Here is a 21,735-nt window from a genome sequence, read left to right on the forward strand (position 1 = left end):
TCAGCTTGTGCCACCAGCAGGCCTATGTCAGGTGTGAAAGGGTCAACTGACAAGCACCAGCACCTGAGCCGAGCCTCCATCACCTCGACCTGGGCAGCCATTTGCCCCGACACAGATGGTGCGGACAAAGGAGCTTAGGGAAGGAGGAAGCAGAGGGGCCGGGGCTCAGGACTCGAAAGACACAGGCTCGGGACCCCTTGGTCCTCAGCAAGGTGGGAGCTGTGTGCAGCTCAGTGAAGCTGGAGCAAGTCCCCGGCCAGCAGGGACTGGCTTTGCAGGCAATAAGGACAAGGAACAAGAGCCCTGGGTCAAGGTGGGCCAAGGATGGAAGGCACTTGGAGAAGGATGGGCCGGCACAGGAGGGGTGCAGACAAGACACCACACGCACTCACAATGTCCGAGCTGAAGGGCTTCACGTTGGCCTGGCGGCTGGAACTGCTCGTGAGGGACCATACCTTGGTTTTATGCTTGAAAGCCGCTCTCACCTTCAAAAGCAGAATGGAAGGCTCAATGGAAGCAATTTCAGAAGTGGAAAAAGCAACAATAAGAGGTCATTCTAAAAGGTCCTGAGGAATTTGTGCTGATGCCAGGCCCAGAACACTGCACATGGGGTGAGACAGGATTCGGAGGTATTGGGTCCAGTCAGTGGTTCCAGAGCTGTGCTGTGTGTCATTGATTCGTTTGGCAGATACAGACTGTGCCCATCCCCCGCACCAACTCCCGCCATACCCAACCCTGCACGGGGAGAAAGCTGGATCTCCTGGTCTTTGCTGACCTCACAGCTCTGGGTGAAGAGACAGGACATGCTCAACAATGAACAGCATGAGGGCAGGGCATGTGACTGGCACAGACATCACCCAGAGCAGTAAATGAACAAATGCACGAGTGGGGCAGGCTGTGTGTGGTTCTGAGGCTGCTCCCCTTTCTGCTCCCTCTGCCACATGGATCAGTCTCAGCCTCTGCTAGGGCTGCTCTCTGGTCTTTGCAATCATGTGATCTCCCTCTTCCATTGGCTTCCATCGTCCTGGGCAACTCACCCTGCGTGTTCCACCCCACATCTCCTTCCTCTCTGCCTGACCTCTCCTGTGCAAATGGACAGAATCTCCTGAAAGAGCACAGAGCGGGTGTTCCCACCCTGTTCTCAATCATCATTCCAGAGGCATTTCCCCATAATCCCAGCCTGTTGTGTGTGTGTGTGTGTGTGTGTGTGTGTGTGTGTTGAGTCACTTCAATCATGACCAACTCTTTGCGACCCCATGGACTGTATGTAGCCCACCAGGTTCCTCTGTCCATGGGATTCTCCAGGCAAGAATGTTGGACTGGGTTGCCATACCCTGCTCTAGGTGATCTTCCCGACCCTGGGATTGAACCCGTGTCTCACGTCTCCTGCAGTGGCAGGTGGGCTCTTTACCACTAGTGCCACCTGGCGCAAATACCGAGAAACATGGTACCAAACCCACAATGTAAGGGTAAAACTTTTCCTATGGATTACTGGTCCTCAGAGATGGGATCCAGAGCAGCCTGCACCATCCCGTGGCCAAGTACAGGGCAGGGGCAATGGCCCAGATTGCACCAAGAGGAATGAGCCCACTCCAAGTGCCCCAGTGCCCTTGGAAGCCGCATCACAAAAGCCCCGTCTCTAATCCCTGTAGTCAAGAGTCTTCCTTACACCCCAGGTCAGCTTCCTGTATGCCTTGGGGGAGGGTTTGCTGGGAGCCCATCTGCATCTCACTCTCCCTAATACACCAGATGCCAAGCAAGGTCCTGAGTCTCCAACTGAGTTACTCTACACTGTCTCCATCTCCCCTGGTCCTCCATGCAGCCAGCAGCCCCTGGGTGACATCAGTGAGGGAGGATTTGTGTATATTGCTTAGCAACCGGGATGAGGGAGGAGGGACTGATGTGAAGCAGCCGCCTGCACACAACCTGTTACAGAAACCAAGGCTCATTCAGCGTTACAGTCCCAGAAACCAGCCAGATGAGGCCACACCTTTCCTGCTCTCTGTGCCCTTGCAGAAATGAAAAACCAGCTTCATGTTGGCAGGAAGTGGAGCAGACATACCTCTGAATTCAGAAGACAGTGAAAGAGGAAGATGAAAAATCCCTGGGAAGGAAAGGGAAGAAAACGCAGAATTAGAGCCTCTTGCATTTTTGTTACAAACACTTTCTGAGGGTTCCTTCCAATGTCACCCATGGACTCTAGAGTGGCATCAGCATGGCTTGTTGTTGGAGAGGATGTGAGCAGGCTGTGATGCTTCACCATGAAACCATGCGGATGGAAGGGTGTTCTGTAACCTAACCTAGATGCAGGCAGACACCACGGCCAAGATACAGAGACAGGTACATGCCCAGATTGGCTTAACCTGGAAGAGGAGCAAACTTGCTGGGGAGGACAGGTGGGAGGGCACGAGCCTACCAGCTAAACAGCCCTTGTGTCCTCACCGGCAGACCAAGTATGATGATGACAACGAAAACAGATCCAAGACGAGGATGTCCCCAAACATCTAGAGACTTCTCCTCTGTGTCAGCACTAGGCAAACACTTCATCTCATTGAGTGCTAAAAGCAGCCCCATAAAGTGGGTCCTATTACTGTTCCTGTTTTATGGAAGCGGAGACCAGGACACAGAGGATAAATGAGGAACCCAGGACCTATGGTGTGTAAGGGCTGCTGCCACGACAACCTATCCCCTGTCACCATGACAACCAGAAGAAAGGTGTGTATAGGGGCTTATTACAGATTAAAAGTGCAACACAGCTGCTGGTCATGAAGACCCAGAGGCAGCAAGGACATTACGGTAAGGGCTGAGCTGGGCCGCAGTGACATTGGCCGGGATTCAGCCCGCAGCTCGGCTGTGTAGGCTATGGATGGCAATGAGCATTCACCTCTGTCCTTCCAGCAGGGGCTTGTGGGTCTGGGGACTCGGACTCTGGGCATCTCAGATCTCCGGTTTTCAGGCCGTTACCTTTTCTGTCCTTCCATGTAGAGGGCAGATGAGAACTCAGAACCTGAGGTACCTCCCTCTTCACCACCCCTCCATGCCCGGCTCCCTTTTAGGAGCCACCCACATGCTGATCATCTTCCATTCAAGCTGGATGTATCTCCCACAGGTACGTCCCTGAAAGATGAGGCAACCCTGTTGTAAATGGGGTCCTCCAGGCCCTGTTTGCTCAGAGACCCCAGTGTGTGCCCCATCCATGCCTCTGTCCTCTGGGATGCTCCCACCCTACGGGCTCACAAGGTGAACCCCTGTGGAGGGAACAGATCAGAGTGTCTCCTTCCTGTTGCCATGGCAACCTGCACGCACTCATCTATTCACAAAGCTGACAGCTCCCAGGCTGACAATCCCATTGGGCCCTCACCTGTAAGGAGTTGAGTATGGCAAACATGTACTGGAAGACCATGGCCTGGTTGTTGACAGCAAGCACGCCAAAGACCCACGAGGTTCCCAGGATGGGCAGCAGCACGGCCACAGCTTTTGCGGTCAACCTGCCAGAGAAACAGGGATGGGCACTCTGGTGATGGGCAGACAGGGAGGGTCCAGATGGAAGGCTTCTGGCTGGGAGCAGACAGAGCCGCTGCTAGAAGTGAGACCGGGCTCCTCCCTTCAGGAGACCTTGGGTGAGGCGCTGACCACCCCAGATGTATAAGACAAGGTCGCTGCCAGGCCAGCCCTGGGCCAAGCTGATCCAGGGCTTGTTCTGCTCCGTTGGACTGCAGCCCCTTCTGGGCATCTGGGAGCCAGCACGTCCACTGGGCAAACTCGGGATGGCCACCCTGACTCAGCTGGTGGTGATGCTGACGCAAATGCTGATCCCAGGTGTCACAGAGGGAAGCAGAGCTGTGGGGCTGGGTAGGGTGGGAGACACACCCAGTGCTGGGGCGCCTGCAGCATCAGCCCTGAGGCTCCCCCTCGGAATGTGAGTTCCTCGAGAAGAAGGATCTCGATTCCCCAGTGTCTGGAGAGCCCAGACAGAGCTGGTGTTGAGGCAGTGCCCATGAGGTTGTCTGAATCCTGGTTGTTTCTGATATGCCCTGCAAATCACATGCTAACTGAAGCCCAGGCTACCTGACTCCTGCAACAGCTCAGCTTTTCATGGGGATGAGGGTGGAGGGAGTCTCTGCATGTGAGCTTTAGAGAAAAGTCTGGAGGCTGATGGGAGCTGTGCTGCTCAGGTCAGCAACCGGCACACCCCTCGTCCTTCAGCGCAGTGGCTGACACAGTCTCGCTCACTGGAGGGTGAGTTGTCTGGAGGCTGGACTTTGCATCTCCACAGCCCCAAAGCGCAGCAAGGCGCCAGAACCTGCAGGCTCTCAGGAAGTGGTCACTGAACGGATGAAGGAAGAGCTCATAGATGAGCCCGCAGACGTGGGGGACATGGATCCAACCCTTTCCGGAAGGTGGTGTAACAGCCCCAAGGCACTTCCGGGTCAGAAAGCCAAGCTCCCGGCACTGACAGCTCCTGGCGGCAAATTCCTGAGAAACCAAAGGTTGTTCCCGCATGTCAGCTCTCAGGGAAGCTGCCGCCGTGTGTTATCATAATGTTAACACCGTTAAAACACCCGAATCTGGGAAATAAAATATCGTGAATGATTTAGGTTCAAACTTTAGATCCTGGAAAAATCTGTAATTGAAAGGAGCAGCCGCCGACAAATCGGTATCAAATGTGCTACTTTAAAGGGATGGTTCATTTTTACTTTAAAAAAGAGAGCAATAAATGATAAGAATCTTGGGAGAAACTCCTCTAGTTGAGGCTCTCTGTGGGCTTGTTAACCAAGCTGCCAGGTCTTGTCAAAGGTGGAAGGAGCGGGGTCCCTGAACAGTCGAAGGCCCGGGAGGGGGACGCTGTCCACATGCACGTATGCATGACGCATGTACGCACCACGCACGCACGCAAGCAAGCATGTGACTCCTTGATGCCCCGCCCCAACTCGCTCCCCCCAGGGGCGGGGCCTGAGTGGGGCTCCACCTCCTGCATCCTCTAACCACCCAAGGCTCCACGTGGTTCACACCTCCCTCCCCATCCCCAGGTCCCTGATCTCACTGGGAAAACTCAATGTTCTCTGCTGCTTTCTGGGGAGTCTGAAGTCATGACCAATAAATAAGAGATGAGAAAGCAGGTGGAAGGCAGCCCATTAGGGCTCCAGAGGAAGCATCTGATCCCGTTAGTCACTGAGCATTGATTGAGCTGATGGGCAGGAAGGAGAGGCTTAGACTGAATCCAAGAGACGAGGAGCTGGAAGTGTCCCAAGGAGGCTGTGTTGCATCTTCCAGCCCAGCCTCCAGGGCTCCTGCTTCACCAGCCCAGGGAGGGGGTGGTCACTCTAATGACACTAAGAAGGGAGTGAGAGAGCTACTCAGGGTCCAGCTGCACCACGTGAAGAGGAGTCAGTGCTGGGTGACATCAGAGTCAGGGGTCTGTACAGAGAGACCAGATGGACTCTCTTCAGGAGGTCGGCCCAGGGCCGTTGTGTCACTTGAAGGACACAGGACACGGGAGGGCACAGTGGCATTGCCCCAGTCATGGTTCCTCAGAGAGGCAGAAACACCCTCCAGATCACAGCCCCATCTCCCATGTGTCAGCCTCCACTCCGAGACCAGGTCCCTGTGGAGAGCAGGCAGGTCATGGGCTCAGCCGCCTCCTGGGCCATGATGCATAAAGAGGGGACAGGGGCCAGAGAGAAGGGGTGGGTGTGAGTTGAGACCTAGGCTGCTCTGGGCACAGCCAGGCCAGTGGTCCCCTGGGTGCCAGGTCAGAGGGGCAGCAAGAGCCTGTGCTGGAGACAGACCAGGGCCCTGTCCGTGGAGGGGAGGGCCTACAGACTGAGGTTGGGGTGAGGGAGGGTCGGGCTCCTCCCTGGCCAGGCCCCTTGGCTGGGGACAGGCTGCCTCATGGAGCAGCGCTGCCTGTTCTCGCTGATGAAAGAGGAAAGCAAGTGATCCTGACCCAGGAGCATCTCCAAGGTTTCCAGGGGCTGAAAAAGTCCAAGAAGCCAGAGCCACCTGTCAGGTTAATTTATAGTGTTTGGAATTCATTACAGAATAATTGTCTTATCGATTTGCCGCAGATATATTTACTCTTTTCCCTTTCAGATCAGAAGAGATGTAGTGTAGCTAAAGTAACTTACAGAATGCTAGCTGCCTAGTAACTGTGCCGTGTTTATAAGTCACTTCAGTCATGTCCAACTCTTTGTGACCCCATGGACTGTAGCCTGCCAGGCTCTTCTGTCCATGGGATTCTCAGGCAAGAACACTGGAGTGAGTTGCCTTTTCCTTCTCCAGAGGATCTTCCTTACCAAGGGATCAAACTCGCATGTATTACTTCTCTGGCATTGACAGATGGGTTCTTTACCACTAGCACCACCTGGGAATCCCGGTCTCTTTGTGTAACCCCCTAAATTCCCTGCAACGAGCCACCTCTCCCACTTCCTGGCCCTGTGGTTTAGAGGTGCTGCCTGCACCCCAGAGCCAGGATGGACCATGTGACTCAGGCCTGAGTTAACTGCTGACTTCCATCCACTGTAACTGATTCATGAATGGGCATATGGCCTGGTCTGAGTCTGCTTGCAGGCTCAGGACCTCTGTCTGATTTTGAGGGAAAGAGACACACTTTCCCATGGACTTGAACCTTCTTTGGCAGCCATTTTGTCACCAGGAGGCACAGTTCATCTCAGGGTGAAGCCAACAGATGATGTGGGGCAGAGAAATGCAGGCAGACTGGGTCCTGGACTAAGCCATTCTAGACTCACTCCTAGACTCATGGTTGCCTTTTGCTTGAATCAGCTTGTGTTGGGTTTTCTGACACTTGCAAGCAGCAGATCCCCAATAATGGGGCGAGGAAACCCCAGAAGGCAGCAAATGTGAGTGTGGAGACACCTGCTCCTTCTGTGGATGGATCAGCCCCAGCACAGGTCAGGCCAACCTTTGAGATGGCAGCTATCACCCCCACCACACAGATCAGCAAAGCAGGGTGCTATGGGATTGAACAGCCCATGAGGTCTCAGCAGATGGTAAGGGCTGAGCCACAACCGACGCAGCAGGACAGTCAGGCTTGAGTACCTCTGTACCCCACCACAAGCTCCTCTAACTCTAGGGGTGAAGCTGTCTCTGGAGGATCATCCAATAAACCCCCTCTTTTACGGATGGGGCAGCGAGCTTGGAAAGGGGGCTGCTCCTGGTTGAGACAGATGAGGGCATGAGCTCTGTGCTCCCTGTGATGTCAAGTGGACACAGAGCTAGCCCAAGAGTGTGACCCGCCTTCCTGCCACCCCCACAGCATCAGTGGCGGGGTGGGGCATGGCTGACAGCCCCGGGTCCAGCTTACTTGAAGGCACTGGGATCTCCATGTATCTTGTAGTTCTCGGCGCTGATCTGTGAAATGACCCTGGTCACCGCAATGAGGATGCCAATGTTGACCTGCACGAGGAGCACAGGAGACAAGGTAAGGGCTGGAGCGCACCTGCAGGACATCTGAGTCCACCTGGGGGCACCCACTCCCCAGCCGGGCTTCTCGAGCAAACAGGTGGCATCTCTGGGAGAAATCTAACAGTGTCTTTGAACTTTCACCTACACAGATCCCCTGCAAGACTGCTTCCAGGAGCACACATCTATGCTAGAGAAAAGACAGCCCAAAATCCCAGGGCTAGTCCCCAGAAGCACATCAAAGAAAGCACCTCTCAGGCCTCCCTGGTGATCCAGTAGTTGGGAATCTGCCTTGCAACGTGGGGGACACGAGTTTGGTCCCTGGTCCAGGAGGATCCCACATGCCGTGGGGCAATGAAGCCCGTGGACTGCAACTAATGAGACTATGCTCTGGAGCCTGCGAGCCACACTACTGAGCCCACGCACCAGTAAAGCCTGCACACCCTGGAGCCCATGCTCCACGACAGGAGAGGCCACTGCAGTGAAAAGACCACGCATTGCAACAAAGAGTAGCCACCTGCTCGCTGCAACTGGAGAAAGCCTGCATGCAGCGATAAAGACCCGGTGCAGCCAAAAATTTATAAATAAATATTAAAAGAAAGAAAGCAAGCACCGCTCCACTCAGCATTGAGGTAAGGAGATTGTGAACTTCAGCATCAGACAGAACTGGTTCCAATTTCCTTTCACCATGTACTCCCTGGGTGTGACACTGAAGTCCTCTGAACCTCAGTTTTTCCACCTAATAAGTATTAACACCCACAGTGCAGTCTGAGTGTTGGAAAGATAGGAAATCACATCTCCAAAGCCCCAGTACAGCCTGACTCTCATCTCCTGCCCCTACTCCAGGCTCCCAGCTGTGGGATCCACAGAGGCCATGGTAGAGGATTCTTCATCTTCTGCCGAGTGCTTGCTCCTGCTAGGCAAGGTCCTCTTGGAGTCTGAGGGGCTGGGAGGCTCCTCTTGGGGACTGAGGGCTAGGGGCGGGGGGCTGCAAGGGTCGGTGGCAGTGGCTCCAGCACAACCCATCCTCTCCCATGGGCAGCTCTCCAGGGTCCTGAACAGGAGTCCGACCAGGCAGATGACAGCAGAAGCATCCCCTCCCTCTAGATTTCTTTCCGCTACAGGATCCATGCCAGCTGGAATCCAGGGTCGTGCTGTGGCCAGGGACTTCTTTGTATTTGAAAAGCTCAGAGGTCATTTACAGAATCACTGAGGAGTCCGGCTCCTGGCCATGTGTGAACTTCCAGGCCTGACCACAGGTAAGAACAAAGACTTTCCCTGGCAAGCCTCCTAGGGAAAGTGGCCCTCCCCATCCCAGACCTGTGGTACAGCAGAGCATCCTAAGGTCTGAAAGAAGTTGCAGGCAGGGACTCAGGCCCCTCCCACCCTGACTGGCCATGCCACACATATATCTGCATTCCTGGCCTGAATACCTGCATTCCTGGCTTTCTTAGGGGGTCCAACCTGGGGCCTTTCCAAAGCACCTCTGCTGATACCCCTTATCCCAGGAGTCTTGCAGACATGTCTCCCCACTCTGCCTCAGTGACCCGCACCTTCTCCACTCCCAGTCCTCCTCCTACCTCCTCCTCCCTGGCTCCCTGGTCCAGGACTCAGCAGCAGCCTCTCCATCAGTGAGCATCCCTGCCTGCACTGTTCTTTGGGATGGAGCACCAGGAAGCTGGCCCTTGTGCCCATTCAGCCCCTTGCTCACACCATCACAGTAAGTGAATAACGGTTTATTAGTTTTTATGCCTGTGTGTGTGTCTATCGTACATTTGTGTCTGACTCTTTGCGACCCCATGGACTGTAGCCTACCAGGCTCCTCTGTCCATGGAAGTCTCCAGGCAAGAATACTGGAGTGGGTTGCCATTTCCTCCTCCAGGGGATCTTCCCCACCCAGGAATCAAACCCACATCTCATGTCTCCTGCATGGGCAGGCAGATTCTTTACCACTGAACCACCTGAGAAGCCCCATTAGCCTTTATAGCAAATAACAAACAGATGCTGTCAGTGGGACCCCAGTCTTCACTGACCACCTCCACACGGGGCAGCTTGGCTCCAGATAGTCAGGCCCCCTCATTCACTCCCATTCTCTCACCTGTAAAGTGAGGTTAAAGGTGGACATCTCCCGAGGTCAGGGAGGATGGAAGAAGCTGGCAAACAGGAATAACCAGCCACGCCAGTGCCCTCCCCACTCCACACTGGGCAACACCCACAGGAGAGCCACACTCAGCAGATGAGAGAGAGGTGGGCCAGCACGGATGTGAAAAACGTGGGGGCAGCCCATTCAAGTGGGACTGTGACCAGAGAGTGAGGGAACTAACTGGTAGCCACTTTAAGAATGGGAATTTTAGGGACTGCCCTGGTGGGCCAATGGTTAAGAATCTACTTTCCAAGGCAGGGGGCACGAGTTTGATCCCTGGTTGGGACCTAAGATCCCATATCATAGGCAATGCACTTGTGCACCTGAGGTGCATAAGCCTGTGCACCTCAACTAGAGAGAAGCCCACGTGCAGCAACAAAGACCCAATGCAGCCAAAAATAACCATTAAAAAACAGAAAAGAATGTGAATTTTAATTCCAGACACTGAGGTTCAGGGAGGTCTGCAAACAGCATCTTCTGAGGGCAGGTGGACACTGCACAGTCGTCTCCGGAGGCGACAAGCTGTGTCGTGGAGTTGAGACTATCAGCTGGAGTGGTGAATCAAAAGCACAGACCCTGCTTATCTCACCAAGACTCATGATTTTCGTGATTAAACACTTTTCAGTTTCTATGCCTTTGGTTGACTTTCTAGAGTTCTGATACATCTGGGTTTCTCCCCCCTATACTTCCTCCAGTAAATTCCTTGCATTCCAGGGGAAGAATGCTTAGCGTGGTCCTCTCCTGCCTCTCTCACTTTGGGAATTTATATCCTGGGTTCCTCACATACTGGCCAAAGCTGAAGCCTTGTAAGAAAAGACTGGAAACAACCTGAATTGTTTCCGACAAGGAGCAGGTTGGGGGCTACCATGGGCAGCATGCTCCCTGGATGTATTATGAACCAAGGCAGCACTTTCTGTGCAGAAAATGCACACAAGGTGAATGCATATTTATATTCACCTATATCTGCGCAGCACTCCTAGGATACATAAGAAGTTAGTACCAGGGGCATCTGTTTGGGGAGGTGGGTGGAAACCAGAGAGCTGAGAGAGAGACGCGGGCAGAGACTATTCATATATATTATTAAGCTTTGCTTTCAAATTTTTAGCCATGTGTGTTAATGTTCAAAAGTCAAATTACTTAAATTATAAAAGGGGACTAACATAAATCCCTTTTCCTGTGACTGTTTCAGTGATGTCCTTGGTCTCAGGAGGAAAACAGGCTTAACCATGAAGTGTCCCGATAATTTGGGGGAGAGGATGGAGAAGCCACAAAGCCCAGAACCTGGGAGAGGGACGCCAGGGGAGGAGCCTGAACACCCCACGTGGCCCCAGAGGTCACAACACAACCGCCCCCTCCCTCTGCGGGCTTGAAGGCTGAACTGGGACCCTGCCCCAGACTTCTCAGGTGTGAAGCCAGACGATTCAGGCTACGGTTCACAGACTCCGTGATGTGGTCGCTAAATGCATGATCAGATTACTGCAAATCGTTTAACAGACATAGAAATGCTACAAGTGACTGATCTAATTTCAGATCTTGTGTTATTTCCTGGTCTCTGTATTTAAGACCCGGAAGAAAGCGTTTCAATAATGGTTAAGCTGCCGCATGATTGGATGTTATAATTCATCTCTCCAAAGCTTCTGCTGGGGTTTATTTCCCCTCTCTCTTTCAGCATGGGCCTGTCTGATTTCATCTGGCGTGCATGCTTCCTCTGAGTTGGTAAGACAGTCACGTCCGCCACGGCAATACGAGAGAAGGCGCAGAGAACCTGTGATCCCGCATCAACGCACAGTTAAGTGGGAGATGGTGGCTGTGGGTGAAACAAATCTTTGTATTTTCATGAAAATACAAAGCAGAAGCGGACCCAGCTCCCCACTGCATTTCACTCACCCTGGCTTGTGCCTAGCTGCAAACTGGGAAAGGCTCTGCAGTGAGGCGTCTGTAACGTGAATATCATGTATCTCATCAACTAAGTGTCTCTGCATTCGAATAGCCAACAAGCTACTTACGACAGAACGTCAAACCAATAATTCACAAGCTCATTTCAGCAGGAAAAAAAGGCGGGGGGGAGGATATACACTCAAGACCATGGGGACCTCTGCTGGGAGGAGGGAACATCGTGGCAGGGCTTCTGGGGTTCAGACCATGCTGTGTTTCTTGACCTGACTCCGGGCTACTCAGGTATTCATGAAAAATCACTGCGATGTGGCCACGATTTCCCAATGAAAGTATAGAGACACATATAGACATAGTAAATGCTGCAGTTTGTATCTTTACTTGTTTCTATGTCCCTATAGGCATTTATGGAGAAGGCAATGGCACCCCACTCCAGTACTCTTGCCTGGAAAATCCCATGGATGGAGGAGCCTGGTAGGCTGCAGTCCATGGGGTTGCTAAGAGTCGGACACAACTGATCGACTTCCCTTTCACTTTTCACTTTCACGCACTGGAGAAGGAAATGGCAACCCACTCCAGTGTCCTTGCCTGGAGAATCCCAGGGACAGGGGAGCCTGGTGGGCTTCCGTCTATGGGGTCGCACAGAGTCAGACACGACTGAAGTGACTTAGCAGCATAGGCATTTATGACTCTGTATTTATATGTCTGTAACTGTAATTGTGTCCATTTCTGTATCTGTATTTAGGAATTGGTAACTGTATCCATGGGGCTTCCCTGGTGGCTCAGTGGTATAGAATCTGCCTGCCAATATAGGAGACGTGGGTTCAATCCCTGGGTTGGGAAGATCCCCTGGAGAAGGAAATGGCAACCCACTCCAGTATTCTTGCCCAAAGAAGACTGGCAGGCTAGAGTCCACAGAGTCACAAAGAGTCGGATATGACTTAGTGACTAGACAACAACTATATCCGTATCTATGTATCTTTATACAATGAGTTGACTCATTGGAAAAGACCCTGATGCTGGGAGGGATTGGGGGCAGGAGGAGAAGGGGACGACAGAGGATGAGATGGCTGGATGGCATCACTGACTTGATGGATGTGAGTCTGAGTGAACTCCGGGAGTTGGTGATGGACAGGGAAGCCTGGCGTGCTGTGATTCATGGGGTTGCAGAGTCAGACACGACTGAGCGACTGAACTGAACTGAACTGACTGATGTATTTTTATGCACCTGTATTTGTAGAGTCACACAACCACTCTGGCTTCTTCCTAGGTGAGAAGTGGTTGTTGTTCCGTTGCTCAGTTGTGTCCAACTCTTTTCAACCCCATGGACTGCAGCACACCAGGCTTCCCTGTCCTTTTCCCGGAGTTTCCTCAAACTCATGTCCATTGAGTCAGTGACGCCATCCAACCATCTCATCCTCTATCACCCTCTTCTCCTGCCCTCAATCTTTCCCAGCATCAGGGTCTTTTCCAATGAGTCAGTTCTTAACATTAGGTGCCCAAAGTACTGGAACTTCAGCTTCAGCATCAGTCCTTCTAATGAATATTCAGTGTTGATTTCTTTTAGGATTGACTGGTTTGATCTGCAGTCCAGGGGACTCTCAAGAGTCTTCTTCAGCACCACAGTTTGAAGGCATTTATTCTTTGGCTCTCAGCCTTCTTTATGGTCCAACTGTCACATCCATACATGACTACTGGAAAAACCACAGCTTTGACTATACAAAACTTTGTCAGCAAAGTGATGTCTGCTTTTTAATACACTGTCTAGGTTTGTCATAGCTTTTCTTCCAAGGAGCAAGCATCTTTTAATTTCATGGCTACAGTCACCGTCCACAGTGATTTTTGGAACCCAAGAAGATATTACCTGCCACTGTTTCCACTTTTTCCCCATCTATTTACCATGAAGTGACGGGACCAGATGCCATGATCTTAGTTTTTTGAATGTTGAGTTTTCAGCCAGCCTTTTCACTCTCTTCTTTCACCTTCATCAAGAGGCTTTTTAGTTCTTCTTCACTTTCTGCCTTAAGGATGGTATCATCTGTTTATCTGAGGTTATTGATTCCAGCTTGTGCCTCATGCAGCCTGACATTTCACCTAGTGTACTCTGCATATAAGTTAAATAAGCAGGGTGACAATATACAGCCTTGACGTACTCCTTTCCCAGTTTTGAACCAGTCCGTTGTTTCATGTGAGAGAAGGACTTTAAAGCTCCAGACTTTTCTCTTCCCTGGCTTGGAGGCTGTCTCCCCAGTGGGGCTGGCATGGAACAAGCCCTATACGGGGCTCAGGTTGTGTCCCTGCTTCTGTAAGACCTGCTGGCCCCATAGGCACATCTGCACTCAGGCTCACTGAAGTCACCCAGGGAATGACATCCGTGTCCCTTCATAATCAGGTAGGATGGTTTGTGAAGGGACAGTTGGGAGGGGGGTCGGTATCTGACAGTGGGGTGAAGGATGAGCTGTTCCCAGAAGGGGCTTGGATCTGCCCTTTCCTGGCCCCTGCCATGGGCCCAGCAGGCATAACCGTGACAATCTCTGTCCCCCTGGTTCCTGCCCCTCCAAGATCAACCTCACCAGGACACACAGAAACCACATGTCCCAACATGAACCTGCACCTTGCTAAAGTGTTTTAGTTTAAAATTGCCGGGTGTTTTTTAAATGCATGGGATATGCAAACAGGTAGCCCCCAGACACGAATCCCTCTGGAGGGAACCCTATCCCATTGCATCCGTCCAGACATTTCTTTCCCACAGACATACTCATGTGAACTTGCGCCCAGACAGAGCTGTGCACACTTTACACAATGGGGCCAGGCCCTACCTGGGTCCTGAAAACTGCTGTCTTCAGGGGGCACCTCTGAACAATGGGGAACAACTCAACACGCACAACCCAGGGTCCTCAGAGGAGACAAGGAACATGAGACACACCCAACTGCAGCCAGAATGAGCCCTGAGGCTCAGAGAGGTTGGGTCTCTGGACCCCTCCACTGCGTCCCCCAGCCCAGGGTCTGCATGATTTTTCTCTCAAGGTCCAAGTAGCAAATACTTTTGGCTTTCTAGGCCTCACAGTCTCTACTGAAACAACTCAACTCAATGGCTGCAGCATGACAGCTGCTGCAGACGACTTGTAAGTAATCACCTGTGCTACTGCACAGGCTTTACCACGTGGGCCACAGCCCGCTGACCCTGCACTCGATTGTGAAGTCACTGAACAGTTCTAGGCCTACACCTCCCTCCTCATTCTCCAGGGCTCCCTGACTTCCCCTGGCCCTCCTCAGACCCCAAGCTGGCTCCACGGTGGGATCCCCTGGAGCTCTGAAAGGTCCTGGAGCCCACATCCAGTAAATCTAGAACCTCTAAGGTGGGAACTGCTCCCACGCTCCCCAGTAACTCCCTTACTAACAAGTTTGAGAACTGCAGTCCTCAGGCGTTGACGGCTGATGTCAAGGAGAGGGGCTGGAGTGGGGCTGGAGGTAATGCTCCCCCAGGAAGGACAGTGGGGCTCCAGTGATCCTGGAGGACTCAAGGTGTGGGGACCCTGCTGCAGCCGGACCCCATGCTGCATGGATGGGGGGGTAAGGATCCAGGCAGGGCAGCCTTGGATCCCCCGCTGTCACTGACTGAAGTCAGATGAAACACTCAGATCACCCAGGGAGTCTGGGAGGGGGGCGATGCTGCCGAGCCCTCCAGACCTGGTGGGTTAGGTCAGCACACAGACAGAACAGGGGACTTACACATTCAACTACTTCCCTTCCACCCCTGCCTGCCATCCATGCTCTGACCAGGAGGGTTTAATTGTTGGGGGGACTGGAGTCAGTCTGAGCCTGTGTCTCCGTTTGAGTGACAAAGTGAAGGGTCTTCCCTGACCCCAGGAGCAGGAGGCGAGAGTGCCCGCCAGGTCGCTCACGGAGGCCTCTGTCATCCTGTGAAAGGCCGGGTGTAACATGACTGTAGACAGTCTTCACACAGCCCTGGGACAGGGGACAGCCTGGACTGAAAGCTCAGGGACACGTCACCATAGTAACGTGCCCCCTCCTGCAGCTGAAAGCAATTAACTGAAGAACCCAGGTCTGTGCTCAGAGCCCGGAGTTCACGCAGAGGAGGGACACCTGAGCTGACAGTCCCACCCCTTCCCCAACCTGGCGGCCCTTCCTGGAAGGAGCCCTCCTTCACAGAGCAGGTGTGCATCGCCCGACCTTGAAGAGACAGCTGTGCCCCCTTCCATCACGGCGGTGCCCAGCTATGTGATTCTGACTACCCGTGACAGACAAAGAAAGAAAACACCCAAGCACCACAAGGGAGCCAGCAATTGGAGATGGGGTGCCTGGGACATTGGCTCCTGCGAGACAGAGGAGCTGGGGGCAGAGGGACAGTGTTGGGCCCCAGGGAGTCTGTGGCCAAGGCTGCACTACCGCTGCAGACAGGAGTGTGGCCTGTGGGGGATGGAGCAGCCCCTGCCACCCACTGTCCTGCTTGAGGGAATTGGGGATGCACTCCTGGGCCCTCCTCTTCTGAGTCTCGTCCACATCCATACAGGTCATCCCTCCACCCCGGGCAGAAGGGGCACAGTATCAGGAGGGGCACTTGGTTGATGCCCACCCCTCCCACCAGGGCTCCACGTGGATCCTACAGAGAGCCCAGGGCCCTGAAGCCTCACAGAGCTGGGAGTGCAGCCCCGCCTCACCGCTGGCACAGACGCTTGAGGGCTGGGACCACTGGGGATCCAGGAGGCTTGCAGCACCTCCCACCAACTCCCCATCTCCTGCTTGTACCTGTGGACACCCTAGAGCCCACATCACCTGGAAGGAGATGGGCATGGAGGGCAGCAAGTCAGTGCAGCCAGAACGAGGGGATCGTGTGCGGGGCTGGCACCACCCACCCTCCCTCCGGTCCCAAACAGACAAGGACACCACAATGAGGTCCCCTCTCTCCCTTCCAGAAATCCTTTACCAAGAAGATGCTGCTGCACTTTGTGTGGCATGAGGATGCCTGAGTGGAATTTTAATTAAGAAGCAGGAAGCCACATCTTCAGGCATCTTCCCTTGGACACATTTCTAATTAACCACCAGGGCCCACAGCTTCAGTCAGTGCCAGTGAATATGCAACAAAGTCAAAAAGAAGATTTCAAATCAGCAGCTGGGGAAGAGAACAGGGGGTGAGAGAAAGGAGGGCTGGGTTCACAATATTTAGGAAATATCCCCATGGGGGAGGGGAGCAGGGTGGTGGCTTCAGTGCCATCCACAGACCCTCTCTAAGTCCATCCTCTCACCACCATCACTGGTGACATGGGACATTGGGCTTGTCATTAGGAGTGGGAGGCGATGAATAAGGACACCAAAGGCACAAGTGTGTCCGGCTGGAGTCCCTTCCCATGCCTTCAGTATCAGGGTCGCCCAGGGGTGCTTCAAAGACAGCACCCTTTGGAGAGGTAATAAACACAGCCTGGATCCCACCCTGGGGGTGTGTGGAGAGCATGCTCTGGAGTCCCAGCTCAGAGTGTGAAGAGTGTGTTCTGTGGATGCTCAGGGTGGGCAGGAGGGATGTGGGGGAGGTTCCCCGGTGTCAGCCCCCAACACCTGAGAGGAGAGATGTTCAGACTGGGACAGCATGGGGATGCCTCAGCCCTAACCAGACCCCAGATACTGAGCAGGGTGCAAGGATGCTGTTCCCCCTCCCCAAAGCCTCCTCCCCACAGGGCTTCCTGAGAACCCCCACCTCCAGACCCTGGAGTTCAGGGGGGTGACCCCCGGGCAGTCATGTGGTTCAGGTCGAACAATCATCTGTCTCCAGCTCAGCCTCGGTTATTGGCTCTGGGACAGGCACCTGACCCACAGGAGCCAATCAGAATCTGCCCTGGGACTTCTGCCAAGACTGCTGGGAACAGTGCCTCCCTCCCCACCCTGAGCTGCAGAGCTGGAGGATGTTGTCAGGGTGCCAGTTCCATCACTTCCTCCCCAGGACAGCCTGATCCAGATGGAGCCAGCAAGGAGGCAGTGGGGCCAAGAGCTAAGTCGGAGATACCAGCTGACAGCACTGAGTGCCCAGAGCCAGCCAAATCTGATTCCCCCTGCGCTTCCCAGGACTGAGCCGTTTCTGCTCAAGAGAGCTCAAGCTGGTTTACGAGCACCTGAGAAGAAGGAAGAGGAGAGATACCAAGAGGAAGACGGCAAGGAGAAGGGGAGGAGGAGAGGAAGGGCACATCTATAGCAATACAGCTGCAATCACTGGCCAGGAGTTTATCATTCAATCTGCTCCTCTATAAAACAGAAATCGCCATCTCTTCAAGTAGCTATTTTAAGGGCAAGGAAAAGAGACATTTAATGTAAAAACATCTTTTTTAAAAGATCTCTATAAATTTGAGCCTTTATCATTAATGTTAAATAACTTCACTGGAAACCAAGTATAAGGACCCAGGGTTAGAACTCTGACCTGCTGCTGCTGCTGCTAAGTCGCTTCAGTCGTGTCCGACTCTGTGCGACCCCATAGACGGAAGCCCACCAGGCTCCTCTGTCCATGGGATTCTCCAGGCAAGAACGCTGGAGTGGGTTGCCATTTCCTCCTCCAATGCATGAAAGTGAAAAGTCAAAGTGAAGTCGCTCAGTCGTGTCCGACTCTTAGTGACCCCATGGACTGCAGCCTACCAGGCTCCTCAGTCCATGGGATTTTCCAGGCAAGAGTACTGGAGTGGGGTGCCATTGCCTTCTCCGAGAACTGTGACCTAGGCCGCGTCAATCAGAGCATTTCAGAACTTTGGCCAATCAGAGCATTTCATTCCTCTGGGAGGGATGACCAATCAGGACAGTCTATTCCTCTGGCCAATCAGAACATTCTGCTTCCACTGGCCTCGGTGAAGGCTGGCCAATCAGAACAGTCCATTCTTCTGGCCAATCAGAGCATTTTGCTCCTCTGACCTCAGTGAGGGGGTCCATGGCAGGCAGGGCTCCAAGTCAAGCCCATTAGAAATGATGAGAATCGATCCTAGGATTTTGTGGGACATGTCAGCAGAACAATAACAAGAAGAGCAAAGGAGTTTTTTCCCCCTAAGACAGATAATGGAATTTTATATGGTCCTAAAAGTTTCTTACCAGCATCTGGGGCAGCCTAAAAATGGAGCCAACTCATAGGAAAACAGAACTGAGATGTGAGAAGCTAGAAACACGTGGAGATGGCCACGTCTGAATCTTGAACCCAGCAGCCACAGCAAGCATTCCTGACTATGCGTTTATAAATCCCGATTTCTGTCAACCTCTCTGAGTAGGTCCTTCATAATCACAGGAGTTCTGTTCCCTGTGGTTCCCAGGGAGCTTTGACTAAAGCTTCCTAATGCAGCCTTGGATCCTGCATCTCCTTGATCATGGAGATGTGCATGTGAGGAAATTATGAAAGAACAGTGAGGAGGAGAAGAACCATTTGGGTCTGCACTGCCCCCCTGGGTGCACATCCATACCGGTTGCTTTGGCGGGAAAAGCACCAAGGGCCTTAATCCAGTCTGCATTAAATCTGAAAACATGGCTGACCTTGCCAAGTTCTCTTGGAGTAATGAGGCTCTGGGTCACAGGCCACAAGAGGGGCTGTAACAGGACTGATGCTGCCACAGCCTCGGACATTACTCCCAGGGATCCCAGCCCCATCTCCACACAGCCCAGTGCTCCCTCTACTCCACTACCCCCAGCCCCGCCCAGCTCCGTGCCCACAGGACAGAGAACATACCACGATGATGAACAGGGCAGGGGCCACGAAGGCCCAGATGGCGCCATTCCCGAGTGATAGCCAGCAACTGCAGAGAGAGACAGACGGTTACTTCAGTGCATCACCCCACCCACTCCAGCGCAGGGGCCCTGCATCCAGAACAGGACAGGGACAATGTGGGCATGGTGACAATAATGCCGTTAATCCCAACAGACGTGCCCGTATCCTGCTCACAATTTCAAGAGTATTCCACTCTTGGGAAGAACGTTCTGGGTCTGCAGACCGGCTCAGGCAAAAGAAGGCTTTTACAGGTCACCTAGTTAGTGAAAAACTTCACCATCTCTGAAGAGTCTAGCCAAAATCCAACAAAGGCTTTAATTTTATTATGATAAATAGGCTTTTGTCTATTGGAGGAGTGAGGAGGCATTACATGGCACAGGACTGACCATCCTCATCGGCTCATCAGCTATCTGTCAGTGCCCCTCCTGGCGGTGCCCCCTTAGCTGAGAGGAATGGTTCCCCAGTGGATCCCAGCCAGGGCTCTGACTTCCACAGAAGCCTTGTCTGGGATGTAGGGTCCAGTTTTAAGGTTGTGAAATTCCTCCTGGATTCCGAGATGTGATTCCAGGGGCTCAGGCAGGACCGCCAGCCATTCTACTACCTCATTTCTCTCCAAAGCCTCAGAATTGCCAAGAGCCTGGGTGTCCCTTAGACACATCCCTCCCTGGATCTGGGCGCAGCCCCAGGGGCCTGGCACACCCTCTGGGATCTGGCCAGGCCCACGACACATCCTCACTGACTCAGGACGTGAATGTCACCTGGTCACTCACTCACAGCTACTCAAGGAGCCTGGCCCCTGCCCCCAGCTCTGCAAACCTAGAGACACATCATCCCCTGAAACTCCATTGCGCACCCCGAGGCAAGCGCTGTGATGACGTTCGCCCTGCAGAGGAGGAGGCTGAGGCCCAGGGAGGTTAGGGGACCCAAGTCCATGCTCCTGCACCTGCCTTTCTGGCCCCAGTCCTCCCCCAACCTGAGACCTCCTGGATCAGGAGACATGAAGTGCCCCAGACACGTGACAGTGCCTGTAAGAGGCTTGTTCCTGTCTGGAACCCAGACCCTGGAGAAAGAGCCTCTTGTCTGAGGATGCGGCATCTCCCATGGAAACACACAGCGAGTACAGTGGTCTCCAACCCAGGCTCCCTGAGAGGGTGATGACTCTGCAGGAGGAAGCCCATGCTTTCCACTGTTGTCATGCAGAGTGCTAAGTGGACGAGCATCCTCAGATCCCCCGTCCCCATCAGACACTCAGTGACCCTCTGGACATTTGCCAAGGATGCCTTGCTCTCAGGCACGTGAGTGGATGAGAGGCTTGTATCAGACTCAGACCCTGGAGCTGAGCCACATGCTGTGGGCGGCCAGCATCTGCACTCCCAGATGGAAAGACACTGAACAAATGCCAACGAGATGTGTTTGAGATGAAGTTTCTTCTTTTAATTTGCACCTTGACTTCGGATACCACGCAGGCTTGCAAGGAATGGGCCAGAACAGTGGTTGTTTAATCATTCTTATTTCAGTATGCACTCAGACAGCACTTTCTTTAAAAGCCTCATCTCCAGGAAATTGTTGCCCTAAAGTGGAATAAGCCAGATTCCTCCCAGTTTAGTGACTCAGTTGAGAAATTATCTCAGGCTGAAGCTATGACCAAGTTTAACTCCCTCTCTCTTCTTAAACTCTCTCCATGGTGTTTTCTCTCAGTGGCTCAAGGGGGCAGCCTCCTAAAGACGGTTGAGCTAAAGCCTTTTTCTCTTTGGGAGGAAAGGAAATCAACTTTCTAGAACCTGAACACCTGGCCTGGCTGCACAGCACCAACCCAGCCTCTTCTTGATTCAACTGTGGACCCACCAGCTGCAGTTTCAAAACGGTGGCATGAGGTCTAGAACATACAGGGTCCCATCTGCTGCCGCCCCCGCAAGGAGAACCTTGGGGCCCACTGCTGGCGCGCACCGGTCTACACGCACACAGTCTTATGTTCACTGGGCTGTAACTGAATGAGACTTCTTATGAACTAGGCACTTGCTGACCAACCAAGGAAAGGACTCGACACAAAACTGGGCTCCACAGGGGACCAGACAGCATGTCTAGGAAAACTGCATGGATGGAAAGTTCCCATTAGAAACCTGTACCGGCCACCCAGTCCTGGAGGCACTAGAACACCCTCATTGCTAGTTTCAAGGTGGGAGAAAGCCCAAAACACTTTTTTAAAAAAACTGTCAGGGCTGGAAGATGCCAGCCTTGGACAGACCCCTCCCCCAGAAGAACACAGGAAGACAACGAGCCGGGGCCATGGGGACCCTCCCCACGGGAGTCCTGCCAACACAGGAATCACCGTTTCACTTACTTCTTACTTGTTCCATAACTGTCCATGGCAAAGACTATTGAAATGATACAGATCAGAAGAGGAAAACCTGCAGAAAATGAGAGCAGAGTATTGTATTAGCCACTCTCTTTTGATGCATTTATTCATTTTATACCTGACGGATACAAAAACCTGTGTGCTGAGTGCTGAGGGCACAGAACAGCCTCTAGG

At 53.0% G+C, this 21,735-nt stretch overlaps 1 protein-coding gene and 1 long non-coding RNA gene across 3 annotated transcripts in view; one reads left to right on the plus strand and one right to left on the minus strand.

The window, feature by feature from the left end:
* Positions 1 to 21,735, minus strand: part of ADGRD1 (adhesion G protein-coupled receptor D1) — a 176,890-nt gene that overhangs the window by 3,197 nt on the left and 151,958 nt on the right. For both annotated transcript variants that reach the window (XM_061384498.1, XM_061384499.1), the window contains 6 exons: positions 21,547 to 21,613; positions 19,167 to 19,233; positions 7,325 to 7,416; positions 3,362 to 3,488; positions 2,063 to 2,104; positions 393 to 485 (listed from right to left, as the gene is read on the minus strand). In XM_061384498.1, coding sequence (XP_061240482.1) covers positions 393 to 485; positions 2,063 to 2,104; positions 3,362 to 3,488; positions 7,325 to 7,416; positions 19,167 to 19,233; positions 21,547 to 21,613 — 488 coding nt within the window. The remainder of the gene's footprint in view (positions 1 to 392; positions 486 to 2,062; positions 2,105 to 3,361; positions 3,489 to 7,324; positions 7,417 to 19,166; positions 19,234 to 21,546; positions 21,614 to 21,735) is intronic.
* LOC133228726 (uncharacterized) lies at positions 3,830 to 4,605 on the plus strand. Its single transcript, XR_009730346.1, has 2 exons — positions 3,830 to 3,919; positions 4,277 to 4,605. It is a non-coding gene; the product is annotated as an uncharacterized LOC133228726 (long non-coding RNA).

Source organism: Bos javanicus, chromosome 17 (assembly GCF_032452875.1).
Source record: "Bos javanicus breed banteng chromosome 17, ARS-OSU_banteng_1.0, whole genome shotgun sequence".
In the NCBI taxonomy this organism is placed as follows: Eukaryota; Metazoa; Chordata; class Mammalia; order Artiodactyla; family Bovidae; genus Bos; species Bos javanicus.